The sequence below is a fragment of the Enhydra lutris genome, unplaced genomic scaffold (assembly GCF_002288905.1).
Source record: "Enhydra lutris kenyoni isolate GAN:26980312 unplaced genomic scaffold, ASM228890v2 scaffoldscaffold9, whole genome shotgun sequence".
Taxonomy (NCBI): Eukaryota; Metazoa; Chordata; class Mammalia; order Carnivora; family Mustelidae; genus Enhydra; species Enhydra lutris.
The window spans coordinates 73,093,781-73,111,545 of NW_019154093.1; the positions used below are offsets into that span (position 1 = coordinate 73,093,781).

General features: G+C 40.0%; 1 protein-coding gene across 1 annotated transcript in view; it reads right to left on the minus strand.

Annotated features, from left to right (window-relative positions):
- Window positions 1-17,468, minus strand: part of LOC111143593 (AKNA domain containing 1) — a 32,979-nt gene extending 15,511 nt beyond the window's left edge. Inside the window, 6 exon segments of the mRNA XM_022497421.1 lie at window positions 1,742-1,898; window positions 8,833-8,963; window positions 13,387-13,449; window positions 13,546-13,694; window positions 14,085-14,124; window positions 16,466-17,468. Of these exon segments, the coding sequence (XP_022353129.1) occupies window positions 1,742-1,898; window positions 8,833-8,963; window positions 13,387-13,449; window positions 13,546-13,694; window positions 14,085-14,124; window positions 16,466-17,446 (1,521 nt within the window). The 5' untranslated portion in view covers window positions 17,447-17,468.
- Between the last annotated feature and the right edge of the window lie 297 nt (window positions 17,469-17,765).

Genomic DNA, 17,765 nt, shown 5'->3' on the forward strand with positions numbered 1-17,765 from the left:
ACATCATAACAATTTCTGACAAGCTGCCAGGTGATGTCAATGCTCTTGGTCTGGGGACCACACTTAGAATTATTTCATTACAAATTAATTGGAAGTGCTGGGATTAAAAATCCGTGCATCTGAAATGATACGACAAAATTACAGTGAGAAGTAAATAATAGTAATTCTGTTGGTTCAGAGACTTACAATTTGCAAAGACTTTTTGCAGAAGAGGATTTGGAAGCTTAGGCTGGTATTATTATCTTTATTTTAGAGAGAAGGAAACTGAGGCACAGAGAGGTTACATAATTTGCCCAAGGCCACAAAGCCGATGAGTGACAGAGTTGGTATTCAGATCCAGGCATTTCAGCTCCAGAGTCCTAGGAATGTGTCACATTAAGTGCATTGCACTTCTAACATTCTGTCATTACACATTAATTTTATTTGTTCATTGTATGTATCCCTTAGAGATATGTAAGCATCTTGAGGGCAGGTGGTTTGTCTGCTTTGTTTATGTTATACCCCAATACCTAGAAAAGTGCCTAGCATTTGGCAATAAGTGTTTGTTGAATGAATGAATGATCCTCACAATAGACTCTTTTTTCAGGGCTACTTAGGACAAAATTCTAGAGCTCTCTTTATTTCACAGTAGTTGCTGGTAAACTTGGGACCCAGTAAAGAAAAGCAAACCCAGATCGGAGGAAACTGCTGGGAGGAAGACTAGGCTCACTCCCTGGGCTCCCTCATACCACTGGGAAGCTAATTCCTGTTCACAGCTGGGAAGTGTTGGAACTGTTAAATCTACAAGGGCTCAGAGGTTACTATACTGAGCATTCACGCTATACCAGGCATTCAGTCAGATGTCTGAGGCACAAAGATAGGTACAAAGGCACAGGGAAAAATGAGACACAGTGCTGTGGGAACACAGAGGTCCAAGCAAAGAATTCTGCCCGGGGTGGGGGACTGTGTGTCAAAGTTACATAAATGGCCCAAATCGGAAGCTGAGCCTTGAATGAAATTTTGCTGGGAAGGTTAAGTGTTTTGAAGGGGCAAACATACTTCTTTGGCAGGGCTAGCATTTATGTAATCTTCAGTATCTTGTTCTTAACTGTGACAAAAACCTATTCAGATTTTGAGAATCAGCCACAGGTTGTGATTTCAAGTACTGTCTGAAACAAAAGAGTCACTTTATGGCAATTATCCAGATGATTCAGTTTCTCAGAATTTTGATTTAGTCTGAAATGTTTCTGATAGTTGAGGCTACAAAAACAAAAAGTGTAGAAAGACAGTGGTGATTGCTTTGAATTCCTAATCTTGCATATGTAGACAATCCCAAAGAATTTAACTTGAGAGAAAGAAAATGCAGAAGTGGACCCATGGGAAATAGTTCTTCCCACTGAGTGTGTTATTTTTTATGTAGAAGAGGGAATATAAAACTATTAAGAAGAAAAATTATTTCTTCCAGGCACAATCCACAAAAATGTTGCTCTTCATCCAGAAGAAATAGCTTTTCAGTGGTTCCTCAGTTTAAACTGCATTGTGACATTTTAAACTAATAAGATATTTAAAAAGCCAACACTTAAAATAGCTTCTAATTTTTAAAAGCTGGTTCCACTTTAAATAATATAATTCATGGGACTTTGGAAAGTTAAATTTTCATGAAATATTAAAATAGAATTCATGATTTCATGATTTAGGATTCTATAAGTGCATAAAAAATTTTTTTCCTGGCATGAAATTAGGCTGTAGGTTGCTGTATTACCTCATTTGAGGGTGGAGAGGATGTGGATGCCAAGTCATCCGGGATGATTGGAGAGCTCACGGGAAAAGAGACGGCTGAAGTACATTTGCCCTTATTAATTTTCTCTTTAACATCTTCAAGTAGCATCTCCAACTTGAAGATTTCACCTTCCACTTCTCTAATAGACATAAACAGGCATCTTACTGGGTATGCAGTCAACATTCTAATTAGTAACAACAGTTCGCGAATATAGCATTGATCTATATCATTAATGTGGTTTGGCTTCAGACAGGAAGGATAATGGACACCCGCCCTGACACGCATCCTGTTTATAGCCTCACTCCAAAGGCCTGGGCTCTAGTCCTCATTTTGTTATTCATTAGCTGTGTATCCTTGGGAAAATCACTTCATCTTACTGTGCCTCCAGGGTCTCAGCTATAACATGGGGAGAACAATAATCTGCTCATCTGGATCTAATTATTTTGAGGTCCCTTACAGTTCTAAGAGCTATGATTCTATGGAAATAATGATTTATATCAATTGAAAAGAGGAAGGACATGAAATATCTGAATCATTTGATTAACAAGCTTGATCTATAGGCATATGTACATACACGTACACATGTATAAACAAATGTGTATGTGTAAATATGTACATAAATATAAATATCGCTTTTTCCCAAAAAGAACCTAGTTTCCTCAAAGTCTAATTTACCTCATATTAATCCACAAAGAAAAATCTCAACAAATTTCAAAACATTAAAAATTATACCATTGCTTTCTCACTAAGATCAGGAAAAAGGCAAGGATGTCCCTCCACCCCTCTTTTTCAACATTGTGCTGGAAGTCCTACCTAATGAAATAAGACAAGAAAAGAAAATATAAGGTATATAGATTGGAAAGGAAGAAATAAAAGTGTCTTTGTTCACAGATGAAAATCCAAAAGAATTAGCAGAAAAACTAGAACTAATAAGCAATTATACTGAGGTTGCAGGATACAAGGTTTATATACAAAGGTGAATCACTTAGCTGTATACCATCAATGAACAAGTGAAATTTTAAATTTAAGACACAATACCATTTACATTAAGATCCAAAAAAATGAAATACTTAGGTAGATTTACAAGACCTATATAAGGAAAACTATAAAACTCTGATGAATGAAATCAGAGAACTAAATAAATGGAGAGATATTCTATGTTTGTGGATAGGAAAACTCGTATTGTCAAGATATCAGTTCTTCCCAACTTGATCTATAGATTCAGTGCAACCCCTGTCAAAATTCCAGCTTGATCTTTTGTGGATACTGACAAAGCGATTCGAAAGTTTGTAAAAAGAGACAAAGGACTCAGAATAGTCAACACAATATTGAAGGACAAAAACAAAGTTGGAGGACTGATGCTACCCAACTTTTTTTTTTTAAGATTCTTATTTGTTTATTTGACAGAGAAATCCCAAGTAGGCAGAGAGAGGAAGGGAAGCAGGCTCCCTGCTGAGCAGAAAGCCAGCCGGGGGCTCAATCCCAGGACCCTGGGATCATGACCTGAGCTGAAGGCAGAGGCTTTCACCCACTGAGACACCCAGGTACCCCATACACTACCCAACTTTGAGACCCATTATAAAGCTACACTAATCAAGGCAGGGGGGGTATTGGTGAAAGACTACACAAATAGATCAGTGGAACAGAATAGAGAACCCAGAAATACACCCACACACTCACCTGATATTTGACAAAAGAACAAAGGCAATACAATGCAGCAAAGTTAGTTTTTTTAACAATTGGATATCCACAGGCAAAAAAAATTAATCTAGACACATACCTTATACACTTTATAAAAATTAACTCAAAATGGATCACAGACCTAATGTAAAATGCAAAAGTGTAAAACTCTTAGAAGATAACAGAGTAGAATACCTAGATAATCTTGGGTATGGTGATGACTTTTGAGATAGAAAGCCAAAAACACCATTCATGAAAGAAATAACTGATGAGCTAGATTTCATTAAAATTAAAACTTCTGTTCTGCCAAGAAAATGAGAAGAAAAGACACAGACCAAGAGAAAATATTGGCAAAGGACTGATAAAAGACCATTATCCAAAATATACAAAGAACCCTTAAAACACAACAATAAGAAAACAACCAGCCCAATTTTAAAATGTGCTACAGACCTTAACAGACACTTCACCAAAGAAAATATACTAAAGGGAAATAAGGCTATGAGAAGATGCTCCACACCATTCGTCATCAGGGAAATGTAAATTTAAACAATGATGAGATACCTCTAGACATTAGTGGAATGGCCAAACTACGGAATGCTAAGAACACCAAATGCTGACAAGGATGTAGAGCAATAGGAATTCCCATTCATTCTTGGTGGGAATACAAAGTGGTAGAGCTACTTTGGAAGACAGTTAGACAGTTTCTTTCAAAACTAAGTATATTCTTACCATACAATCCATCAATCACACTCCTTGGTATTTACCCAAAGGAGCTGAAAATTTATGTCAGCACAAAAACTTGCATACAGATGTTTATAGCAGCTGTACTCCTCAAAATTTGGTTGCAACCAAGATGTCCTTCAGTAGGTGAATGGATAAATAAGCTGTGGCACATCTAGACAATGTAATATTATTCATCCCTAAAAAAATTGAGTTATCAAGTCATGAAAAGACATGTGGGAACCTTATACACATATTACTGAGTGGAGGAAGCCCAATCTGAAAAGTCTACATATTGCATGATTCCAACTATGTGACATTCTGGAGAAGGCAAAACTATAGGAACAGTAAAAAGATCAGTGATTGCCAGGGGCTGGGGAAGGGATAAGAAGATAGAGTACAAAGGATTTTCAGGGCAGTGAAAATTCTCTGTGATGCCATAAAGATGGATACAAGGCATCATACATTTGTCCAACACCAGAGAATTTAAAACACCAACAGTGAACCCCAACGCAAACTATGGGTTTGAACAATTACAATTTATCTGTGTAGGTTCATCAGTTTTTACAAATGTATGGCTCTGATGGGGGATGTTGATAATGGGAGAGAGGCTGTGTGTGTGTGCAAGCAGAGGTATATGGGAAATCTCTGTGTCTTACTCTTCATTTTCCTGTGAGACTAAAGATAATCTTAAAACGTCTTAAAAAAATTATACCGTCTACATTCTTTGATCACTGGAAATTAATAACAAAATGCAGCAACAAAAACAGCAATAAAACACTCATCCTAATAACTCTTGGGTTACTAGGAAACAAAAATAGAGATTAGGGGTACTCTACAAGCAAATAAAAAGTGAGCAAACAACATGTAAAACCAATGTAATGTAGCTAGTACAGTACTTGGAGGAAAATTTATAGCTTAAAATGCATTTACTAGGGGGAAAGTTCAAAATCAATAAACTAAATATTCAAAACAGGAAGATAGAAAAAAAGCACAATATAAACCCCCCCAAAAGAAGAAATAAATGGAACTGAAAAGAATTTGATCAATAAAATAAAAGATTTTCTTTGAAAATCTCTATAAAATAAACCAGTAGAAAGTGACTGAAAAACATTAAAAATGAAAAAGGAAAGATAACAGAAGAAAAATTTTTAATCAAATGGGATTGAACGACTTTATACCAACAGTTTATAATCTAGATGAAATGGACAAGTCTCTAGGAAAGCATAAATTATTAAAATCTACTCAAAGAGAAGTAGAAAATCTGAAAAAACTAAACAGAGAAAAATAGAAAGGATTATCAAAAACCTACCCCTACAAAAGGCACCAAATCCAAGTGGGATTATGAATGAGGTCTAGAAAGACTTTAACCCTTTTGGAACATAAAAAGAAAAGGGAACATTTCCCAAATCATTCTATAGTTGAACATTAGGATGTTGATTAATATGTTAATATTAATTAATTATAGACTAATCTATATTAATAGGTTTAGGGAATAAATTAAATAGATTCCTAAATCCCATTTGGTTAAACATTTTCCTAAATTAAAAAAAAAATCTAATCCTAGTAAACTTAGGAGTAGAAGAAAACTTTCTTGATAAAGCTTATCTGCTTGAAACTACAGCAAGCATCATACTTGGAAAAAAATTCCCTTACTCTTCAGAACGTGACAAGAATGCTTGCTTTTGCTAGTATTATTTACCATTGTTTTGGAAAACCTAGCAAATAAATCAATAAAAAGAAACATGATGTTAAGAATTGGTGGGAAGAAAAGATAAAGTATAAATATTTAGGGGGGAATGGGAGCGGGGAGAACCCATCATTATTTTCAAAGGCTATGACTGTCACACCTAAGATAATCAATGGTTAATCAAATACTAAAAGCAAACTTGTGTAAGGTAGCCCAGTTAAATATGTGATTTTTCTTTATTTCCTGTATATCAATTTTGGAAACATCTATTACTAATGCTCAGAAAACCTACAAAATAGCTAGGAATAAGTCTAACAAAACATGCATGAAATCTACACAAAGAAAACATGTTCCTGGATGGAAAAACTCATTGCAAAGATTTCAACTCTAACTAATCTGTAAATTCAACACAGTCCTGAACAAAATTCTAGTGGAATTTCATTGAGGAAGTTTGGTGAGCTGATTATAAAGTTTCTGAGTAAGAAGAAAGTGCAAGAACAGCTAACAAAACTTAAGAAATATTTCAAATGTACACCAGACTACAGTAATTTAAAACTGTGTGGTTAGTGTGGAAATAGAAACATAGCTCAATGGGATGGAACAGAACCAGTCCCATCTACACGTGGAGGGTTTTTTTATGGGATAAAAGTGGCTTTTTCATCCAGTGGGAAAGGCTGCTCTACTCAGTTAGCGGTGGTACAAAGATCTAAGAGTGGAAAACCGTATCAATACTTAAGTAAAATATAGGAAAATATGCTCTAATCCAGCAGGCAGACAAGAACTAGCAGGGGACAAGGAGAAGTTGGAAACTGGAAGGAACTGAAATGGTAGCGCAAGGCCTGAAGGTAGTGGGAAGAAGTGGGCTCAAGGACCACGGCCAGGTGGGTTGGAAGCAAGCAAAGGAAGAAAGAGGAGGTGAAAACACGAACATCTGGGGATGGGGGAAAGACTTTTTTTTTTAAGTTTATTTATTTTTTAGTAATCTCTACACCCATTGTGGGGTTTGAATTAACAACCCTGAGATCAAGAGTTGCCTGCTCTTCTGACTGAGTCAGCCAGGTGCCCCGGAAAAAACGTTTTTGAGGGAATTTGTGATCTGTTCCATAAAGCAGAAGACAAGATTGTATGCTGACAGTATCAGAGAGAAGGGATCAGTGGAGACAGAGCCCCACCCCTTGACTCCTTGGCTTTAAAGTGTTAGCCTGTGAAACGATTATCTAACAAGCTGCATGAAATAAAACAACTATTTTTGCATATTACCTTTTTAAAAAGATTTTATTTATTTCTTTGATCGAGAGAGAGAGACAGCAAGAGAGGTAACACAAGCAGGGGGAGTGGGAGAGGGAGAAGCAGGCTCCCCCCTGGAACAGGGAGCCCGATGTGGAGCTCAATCCCAGGACCCTCTTACCACGATCTGAGCCAAAGGCAGATGCCTAATGACTAAGTGCCCCCTGCATATTACCTTTTAAAGGCAATAATAAGAAGGTCTTAATAGGAGCACATTGTGGATTTAAACAAGTAATTAGTCAATGAATCAGCAGAATTCTTTCCCCTGCAAAAAGTCATCTACCATGGCCTTTGGATTCAACACTTAGAAGGTTTTGGACAATTGCATGGGGTTCTGCCCAATGCCACATTATGCCCATGTGAGACAAGAGGACCAGTGTTAAGCCGAGCAGCCTTGCTTGCTCTGAGCAGGTTTTAACTCAGTTTTGAGAGATTGGGTCCTTCCCTTGCCCCAGTATTGAAAGCTTTTCCTGTATCTCGGATATAATTGCAGTTGAAGCTCTTTTGATGTATACTGGGTCCAGCACACCGTGGGTGTAACTAGGATATAAATACAGCATTGCATAACTTTGGTCTCGTTGTGCAGAGGCCTGACTTTAAAATGACTGCCCAGACAAGTGGGAGTCCTTGGAAAATAAATATCCTTACTCTATTAGTTTTTAAATAAATAGTGAAAGTATGTAGAGATCTTTCTTTTCCCAGAAAACAAAATAAGCCTTTGGGAGGAAAAATCAATATTAAAACCTCATCCCTGCTAATTACTCAGTCTTGAAATAACAGTAGACAGAGATTTCATTCATTTTGAAAAAGTAAAATTGTACTTTGGGGAAAAATATACCTTAGGACACTAGTGCCAAAATAGAAACCATTAAAGTAATCTGGCCTCAAGAATGATTCCATGTGAAAAAATGCTATGAATACAGAAAGCTGAACTTAAAAAGATTAAGCCTCCTAAATGGATTCTTTTAACTCATACCAGGAAATTAAATGGAAACAATCCTAGGCTTGAGTCCTGGAATACATCTTAAAATTATTTGGATTGGAGAAAGAGGCACACAGGGCCATAAAAAATGGCCAGTTGGAAACTTAAATGAGTTTGCTTCCAAGTTTCTCATGTGAACTAACTAGGAGTCATATTGACCTTTAAGCTTTAACATTTTCCCTTTATGGGGATTGGTGGGACCCTCGGCCCCAACGCCTAACAATGGTCCTCTTGGGCCCACTACCCTGCTGGAATTGTCTGTGGATGGGAAAGAAAAGGGGGAGAAAGAGACAGAAGAACCAGACGGGGGAAACAGGGACAGAAGTGGGGTGAAGGGCAGGACACCGGGAACTTGGAGAGAAGGCCCCCTGGGGTTAACATGTGAACCTATCTAAGGTTTTCTTGTGTTGTTCTGAGTCTCAGAACCAATTCTGACATCCAACAAAGGACTAAACTGTAGTATAAAAATCTCTCCTCCAGGAGACAACTGTTCATTTCGAGGACTCCATCTGCACCGGTGCCCTGCCCAGGACTTCATATGTAGTGGGAATTCCACACTGCTTGTCACATGGGGTAACTAACACCTGTTCACTGGTGGCAGAGTTTTCGCTGACCCTAGGGAGGCTGTGCAAGCTCTCGGCCGGCAGCCACATCAGAATCCCACCTGAAGGAGGTCGCCTCTGCCCCCTCCACCTCACACAGTTTAAGCCTGACCTTTCTGGATCAAAATCACCGACAGCTGGGGATTCATGCCTGTGAATTTGCTTCAAAGTCAGATGCTTCTCCTTGTTGTCCAGAAACTCCTGCTCCAGCAGTTCAAGATGTCCCTGCAGTTTCTCCAGGACCTGTAGCAGCAAAGTCACTGGAATCACACACATGGAAGCCTCTGCATGTGGTTGGTTTCCCACCAGATACAAGGAGAGTATACTCTATGCTAGTTTCAAAACAAAGCCACCATCCTTCTCCTGGCAATTTTTTTTGTTTCAGAGTCTGACATCTAAAATACAGACAGCCCAGAGTCATCTCCGTGTTTACAACACCCTCCTGGTACACAGCTTTTTCAGTACACTGACCTGATTTCTCTCCCAGAGCCTACCCAGGAAACTCTAAACTTCCATAATAGGATAGCAATAATCATGTGCTTTTGCAGAATGATTTGTAGCTTACAGAGCACTTTCCTGTGCATTGTCTTACTTAATCCGCACATCTGTGTTGTAAATGTTGCCAAATAGATGTTGTTATCTCAGATATATATGGGAGGAAATTGAGCTCTAGGAAGTATGTCCGAAGCCACACAGACCTTAAAAGCAACTGATGTTAGAGGACCTGAGTTTGAATCTATGGTCCTTGGATGGTGAGATAGGGAAGGAATGTCAGGAAGTTTAGCTAGAGCTTCAAATGGGTCTTTGAGACGTCCACACACACCGCCCATGCAGATGAGTACTTAAACCATGCAGGTTAAGGTCTGGTCTTGAAGTGTGCAGGCCTTGGCCCTGCGGCCCCAATAGCTAAACATTCCCTGAGAATTGCCTGTTTGGGGCCCTGGGCCAAAAGTATGAGAGATACACAATTATATCAGGCACAACAAGCCCTGGTCTCAGGGGTTTTATTCCAGTTGGGAAGAGACTGGATTCAAGGGTTTTGCCTTGGCTCGGGAGAAGTGAGACCTAAGTTAGGCTTAAAGAATGCTCAGGAGGACCTGGACCAGGCAGCATTCATGAACCTGGAAAGGAAAGGATGACTGGAGAGATATTGCACATAGCACAGTTGGGTTATAGGATCAGATACCCTGGGGTTCAAGTTCAGTCTCGTTACCTAATAATTGTATTATTTTAGTCAACTTGAACTCTAAACTTCAGTTTTCTCATCTGAGATACTAATAGCCCTCACCTCATATTGTGAAAATTACATGAGTTAATGCTGAGTGCCAGTATCATCACCACCAGGATTAATTCTGATTATTAAAAATGAATAAACAAGTTTGGAAACATACTGGTCAAAGGGCATACAAAATGGCAGGTGTAGTAGATGTTTTCCATGTCCTCTGCCCAGACTCATCCTCCATCTCTCTCTGTGCCCCAGCCAGGAGGCTCACCTTCAGTGGGCTACATCAACGGGCTCCCTTGTCCCGGCACTGGTTTCAGCCAATGCAAGGCAAAAGGAGAAGAGAGAAATGAAGACGGATGACGTAGGGGTCTTTTTATCCCTGATGTCCTCCAGCTTGTACCAGCTACTCCTACTGCTATAGCTACTCTCCCTAGGCCCCCAAATCTGCTGTTCCTTCTATGAGATGCTTTTTGTCCCTTATTGGTTTCCCCTTGCCCACACCATTGTAAAATGATTCCTTATTAAATTCTCCTCAGTTGTTCCGCTGGAGTAAACTGTCAAGGTCCCTGCCAGGACCGTGATGGATACTGCAGATCTCACAGATAATGCTCAGGTTTCTAGCTTGGGAGGCAGAAAGAATACGAAACCCCTGACTTAAAATGAGGAATCTGAAAAGGCTGACAGATTTGAATGAAGCTGTCAATGCTGGACAAATAGAATTTTCAGCAAGAGGGGGAGAGCCAAGTGAAGATAAGCACAAACATTTGGAGCTGGAGGTAAGAAGTTAGGACCTGTAACTTAGGAATTGGTAGATGGTGATGGCAGTGAAAACCATGAGAAGGAATTAGGTGTTCAAAGGAAAGGAAAAAGAGAGAAAGATAATCACAAGCTATAATTTAAGATCTTGGGATTTAAATTATATTATGTCACAGACAAAGGTAGAGCATGGTTGTCTAGCCATAAATGTACCTCCTTTAATTCTCATAGCAACTCTGAGATGGGAAGACACACTGCGTGTCTGAGATCGTACAACTAGTACTTAGAACTAGAATGCTCCAACATCCAAGTGCTCTCAATTCTGTTGTGCCGCTCATGCTGAGGTTAGTTTTATTTTTTTATTTTTTTAAATTTATTTATTTGACAGAGAGAGAGACAGAGAGAGAGGGAGCACAAGCAGGGGGATTGGGGGAGGTAGAAGCAGACTCCCCACTGAGCAGGGAGCCTGACACAGGACTCGATCCCAGCACCCAGGGAAGGGAGCTGAAGGCAGATGCTTAACAACTGAGCCACCCAGGCACCCCTTTTCTTTTTTAGATCTTTTTTTCCCCGGAGGTTAGTTTTAGCCCTGATATCTAGGGCTTTGACTCCCTCTTCTTTTACCTGTCCCTATTTGCTGATTCTTTCCTTGGACTTCTTTATGGCTTACTTTATATGTTGCCTAGGCAATCTCATAGCTTCAACAGCTATACCCAAATTTACATTTCTGCCCAAACACTGAGGCCTTTGAGGCCCAGATCCATTGGTCTAATTGCCTATTAGATCTCTCCAGCTGGATGTCCTGTAACGACCTCAAAATGAACTTGGTGCCTTGCTTCCTGCTCACCTCCCACACCCACTAGGAACTGGATCTTCCATTTTTAGTCCTCACCTTGGTTGCCCAAGCTAGAAATCTGAAACTCATCCAAGCCTCCTCCCTTCCTTTATTCACCCCTCTTAATCAGCCACCACTTGGTTAAACTCTTAGATGTGTTCTCCTCTCCATCCTCATTGCCAGTTTTGGTTCAGGGCCTCATAACTTGTTGCCTGGAGTATGGCTTCCTCGCTACAGACTTGCCCCCTGGGTGCTTGCCATTTCTTGGCTTTCAGTCCCCCCATCACTCAACCTCAAGGTAAAATCTAAGCTCCTTAGCATGGTTTAAAGGTCTTTCATAATGAAGTCTTTAACACCCTCTCTAGTTTCCTCCCTTTCTCTTCACCACATGAACCCCGAGCTCCACCTGGTCAATTACAGTGCCATACAGCTCCTCAAACTGTCAGCACTCTCTGCCCCTGTGCCATTGCACGGCTGGTTCCTTTTCTTGGAAGGGCCTCGTGCCCCTACTTTGCCAATCTCATACATATGCATCCTACAGTGTCAAGCTCAGAGGTTGGTCCCTTCCAGGGAGCCTTCCCAAGTGCTCTCCAATTGGCAAAGGTGAGCCTCTTCTAGTTGGCCTCAGCACCATATGTAACAGTTCTCGAGCTTCATGTTGCTTCTCTGTTTATCAACCTGTTGTTTCTAGGAGACTGTAAGCCACTTGAAACTGTTTCTTCATCTCTAGATCCCTAGTGCCTGGTACAGTCTGGGACATAGGAAGTACACAGTAAGTGTTTGTTGAATGAATGAGTGAGTGAATGAGTTATTTAATTAATATGAAGAATGAATGAGTAATGCACTGTTGCACTGTGTCTCTTAACATTTGGGTCTTCCTGGGTTTTGTCTATGCTGTCTGGTTTCTACTGAACAGCCTATTCTGAGCTTTGTGGTCCTTCACTTCAGGAGTTCTGACCACCTGCCTTCTGATCACCTGTTGTTGACCTAATGGCCTGAACAGCAACTTTGACTCTGCACATTTCTGGCTCTAGCAATCTCAGCTTTTTGCTCCATTGCCGTGCTCCACCCCCACGTCCCACAACCCTGGCACTGATGAACAAGGCTGTGTGGTTACAACAGAAATCAGTGATTTGATTAAATGCAACAAGCAAGGATGTGACAGTCACGGATTTTGATCCGAAAAGCATAGCTTTAAGATCAGTTTCAAGTTTTCAAAGTTTTTATATATTGAGTTGTCAGATACTGGGAAATTTTATAACCTGTATCCCCCAGAACCCAACAACTCTGGATGGGTTTGCCCTTTATAATAACTCACATGTTATTCTCTTAAGCCTATCATAATCTCAGATTTATTGTGGGGTGACTGCTAAGGAATAACAGCCATAGGTAATAGATTCCCTTGACAATGAGAGAGGGATAAATGCATACAGAAATAGAATTCTAAGCTCTTTTAGCCCCTGTAACACAAAGGCCCCAAGCTGCAAATAACCAATGAGATCCTCAGCCTCAGTCTATTGGGAGGTGGGGGAATGGGAAGATGGGGAAAATGGAAATAGGGTAAATTAAACGCTAACAACATTTCCTACTAATTACCAAATATATTAAGCTTGAAATATGTTATTAAAGATCTTAATTCAATTCAACTCATCATTAATAATTAAGGGAAAAATATATGTAAGACACGAGGCCAGGCCTCTGGAGGTCACTGTCCTTTATCTTCAACAGAGTTTTTCACCAGAACATTTCCACTCCCACCAATGTAGAGGAAACATGGTGCTATAAAATCATTTGTATTTACCCATGTCAAATTCCCTAACAGATGTTTAAAACTGAATAAAATTTATTACCAGACTCTTGTCTTGCAAAAGATAGGGAGAGTCCTGCACTATGCTTTTGGAAAACTCTTGTACCTGCAGTGAAAAAATGCAATATTTCATTAGTAGCATGATATCTTACATCTGAATTTGGTCACTTCTATCCATCATAATAAGCTTTAAAAATATTACTTTAGTCTTCAGTTGATCAGTCTGTTCTTTTAACTTCTGACACATCTGTTTCCCTTGGGTTATCTTCTGAAATATGTAAGAAGAACTTGGGGAAAGGTCTTTCTGAATGATTGATGACACCTTAAAGAGACTCATCTCAGATTCTATTCCTGTATAAGAAAGAATAAGTTTTGGCTTCCATTCATCTCAACTTGACTACAGACTTATTAAGTACTAAAAACAGAAGTCTGTGGCAACCACCACCATTTGTTATTTAAAAAGAGGTTTCAAAATGTATATCTAAATCAAAAAGGTTTAAAAATGTTAGTACCTGGGATGCCTGAGTGGCTCAGTCGGTTAAGCATCCAACTCTTGATTTCCGCTCAGGTCATGGTCTCAGGGTCGTGAAATCCAGCCCCACATCAGGGTCCAGGCTGGGTGTGGAGCCTGCATAAGATTCTCCCTCTCCCTCTCCCTCTTCCTCTCCCTCTGCCCCTCCCCATCTCCTCATTATCCTCTCTCTCTCTAAAAAAATAAAAAATCAAATCAAATATTAGTACCTGTGAGATGTTCTTGGTGAATATGTATTGTGGGCTCCATCTGTACAATTAGAGTATAAGAAAACATTATTTAGGGATGCCTAGGTGGCTCAGTCATTCATTGTCTGCCTTCAGCTCAGATCATGATCCCAGGGTCTGGGATCAAACCCCATATTGGGCTCCCTGCTCAGAGGGAAGCCTGCTTCTCCCTCTCCCACTCTCCTTGCTTGTATCCCTCTCTCACTGTCTCTGTCAAATAAATACATAAAATCTTTAAAAAAATAAGAAAAGAAAAGAAAACATTATTTATTGTTAATACCATTATTCAAAAAGCTCCAAAATGTTGTGGTCATCATGGAGACAGCCCAGAGTTGTGTCAAGATATGGGTCCCTGATGCCAAGGTTGAATTCCACTCTGACACTTATCTGCTGGGTGACTCAAGACAATTACTTCATCACTGTGAACCTCAAATTCCTCGGCAATAAGATGAGGATAAAAATAGAACCTACCTCCTAGGGTTGTTATGCGGATGAAATGTTAGGTATTACCATAAGATCTGGCATGTGGTTAAGCATTCATGACATATCAGCTGTTACTACTACCATGTTCGATACTATTACAGGGAATACTGAAGCATTTCTCCCAAAACTGGACCATAAGCTCCATGAGGGCAGGGGCCATCATTGGTCTTCTCACCAGTGCTGTGGCTTGTGCTTTCACTAAAACTATGCACACAGTAGACACACTCTAGAGAATAATATAAAATCGTATGTGTTAAGTTCCAAAATGTGAGTCAAGATAGTGATTGTTTACTCACCACAGACTAACAGGGCAGGAGCTTAAATTTCAGGATGACTCACCTTGAGGGTCTTCCCACTGTTCTCAACACATAAAGCTCAGAAACATGCCCGTCCCCAAGCGCTCAATGGTGGTGGTCAAACTAGACTTTGGTTATGACAAATATCTCAGTTGTATGATGGATAGTCTATTCTCCCAACTTAATCGACAGGACTAGAGAAAAGCAGACACCTGACTTTAGACTGCCACTGACCAGAGAGAGGTGAGCCTAATAGCCATTCTGTTCCTACTAACCTCAGGGCACTGAGGACTGTGCCCCCTCCCCCCAGGGGTGTTTTCCTGCAAGCCAAATGAGAACCCCTGAGATTTGCCAGTGTCAGACACAGAGAAGCACAATAGTCAAGGCCAGGCGGGCTGCTGGCTTCAGGTGTGTGTGGGGGTAGGGAGCAGGGGGAGTTCTGCTCAAGTTCCTGAGAGTGTTCAGCTGAAAAGAAGGAAGCTGAAGCATGAAGGGGTGAAAATGGAAACAGGCAGAAAGTGTTCAGTCCAGAGTGCCCTTCATACAAAGTTTAAGGGAAAGATCATACTGTCCTGGTAAAGTGCCAGAGAACTAAAATGTTTACTTTGATCATTGATGTGAATTTACCTAACTACTGAACCTCAAGTAATCAATGGGGTCCCAAGCCTCAATGTGTTGAGAAGTTGGATAGGGGATGGGAAGAAGAGGAAAGGGACAATAGTATAATTAAACATTAATAAAATTCAGTCTTTGGGGGCATCTGGCTGGCTCAGTCGGGAGAGCATAAGACTCTTGATCCTGGGGTGGTGAGTTCAAGCCCCATGTTGGGTGCAGAGATTACTTTAAAAAAAAATAAAATCCCAATGTAAGCATTAAAAAAATTGCTACTAAATTGTTGCCAATATAGGAAGCCTGGAATGTTATTAAAGATCTAAATATGATTTGATTTAGCATTAATAACCAAAGGTGTGATATATGGAAGGCAGAAGGCCAGACCCTTGGGAGAATCAGGCAACAGAAAGATGAAGACAAGGTTGTTGTCCTCCAGAGTACTTAAGTCTAGTAGAAGAAATGGATATTTCCAAATTATCATGACCCAAAGCCGGCTGACATAAATGCTCTGACAGAAACCTAAACATCAGAGGATGTGAAGGAGTGACTGGGGTGGGAAGGAGGGTCGGAAAGTCCCACGGCCAATGGGGAATTGAAGGAGGCCATGAAAAAGCGCCAGTCTTTGATAAACAGGGATGGGATGTTCCATTTAGGGCAGGAGTTCTGAGGGTACAAGCATGTGGGCCAGAGAGTTTGGGGACCAGCCAGCCCCCCATGACTCCTGGGGGATGAGAGCTAAGTTTGTAAGGATAGGATGGAGCCCCCACCAAAAATGGGGAAACTCAAATTCCAGATCAAAGAATTTGGAGTTTATTCTATGATGTGGTGTTGTTCTTCTAGCCCCTGATTCTTCTCAGAAAGACACCCACTGAGCTTCTGACAGGTCAGTTCCATGTTCCTCACAAAGACCCACACTGATATGGATGAGCAGTGGCCCTGATCTTGCACTTTCTGGAGACCACTTTAACTTACCTCTATCTGTTGTAAAGGTTCAGCAGTTTTCCTTTTCTGCCCTTGTCTTTCAGCACAGTTTGACCTAGACATGCTTTCTAAAATATCTTGCACAATAGCTGACTTATCTCTCAATTTAGGAGAAAAGCTGGCTTGTTTATCTGTTGTAAGTGGTTTATTAATTGTTTTATTTTTAGGGCTTTTCCCTTTGGGAACAACCTTAGGGAAATCAGATAACTGGTAATGAACCAGACCAGGGCCATGTTTGAACCCACTGCCTGAAACTGCTTTGTCAGTCTGCGGTTTCTGGGGTGGCTGCCCTTGGCAACTTTTTGGTTTATCATGTGGACTCTTGATTTTAGTTAGAAAATGTGAAGTTTCTTGATGGCTGCTCTCTCCAGCAGCCTCTAAATCTCAGGCGTTTTCTTCTGTCACAGTTAGAGAACAGCAAGGCATTTTGCTGTCTTCACCACCCTTTTTGGGGCTCAGTTGGTCTGTGAGTTCTGGGGTTTGTTCTTTTGGCCAAGAATTCTTAACATGGAGCAAAATAATATTTTTAATAAGAACTTCATCAGAACTGTCGGCATTAGAAATCTCTGGGAGAGTTTCACAATTAATGTCTTGACCTTTTAAGAATTCCTCATTGGAAAGATGATGGAGTAAAATATCAGAAATGTTTGACTTTGAAGGGATTCTTTCATTAGCTGGAATATCAAGATTTGTGGTGGATTGTTTCTCTTTATCACAGCTTTTGTTGATAACAGTTTTAGTCATTTTACCCAGAGTCATGGCCATGTCTGCATGTCTGCAAGTCTCTTTATATGTAGCCTTTTCTTGAAGGTCATCTACTGTTAGAAGAATTTTATTTGAAACATCAAGGACATCATTTTTTGAGGCAAAATTGTAATCATTGTATATCTTAATTTGGGAGAAATCCCTATCATAAGGCAAATCTTTCTGTTTCTTAGAAGTTGTATCTTCTGAGAAATGGGCTTTGTCCATGTATGTGCGGCCTGGCCTTCTTTTTCCCTTGCCTATTCTTGATGTTCTTAATTATAACAGTAGATCTTCTGGTTTTCATTGATTGTCTTCATTGCGTGTCCTATTCTGTGCAAAATGAGAAGAACCTCATTGTTAAATATATTGGAATAATGTATGAAACTATGTTTATGTTGCTGTTGATGCCAGAATGAAACAGATGCTTTTCATTTAACAAATGTAAGGCAAAATGCTCAGCCAAGTGGTATATAAACAAGGAATAAAGAAAAAAAAAAGTTGGGAGGAGGTTTTACATTTTTTTATTCATAAATTTTGAGGGAGA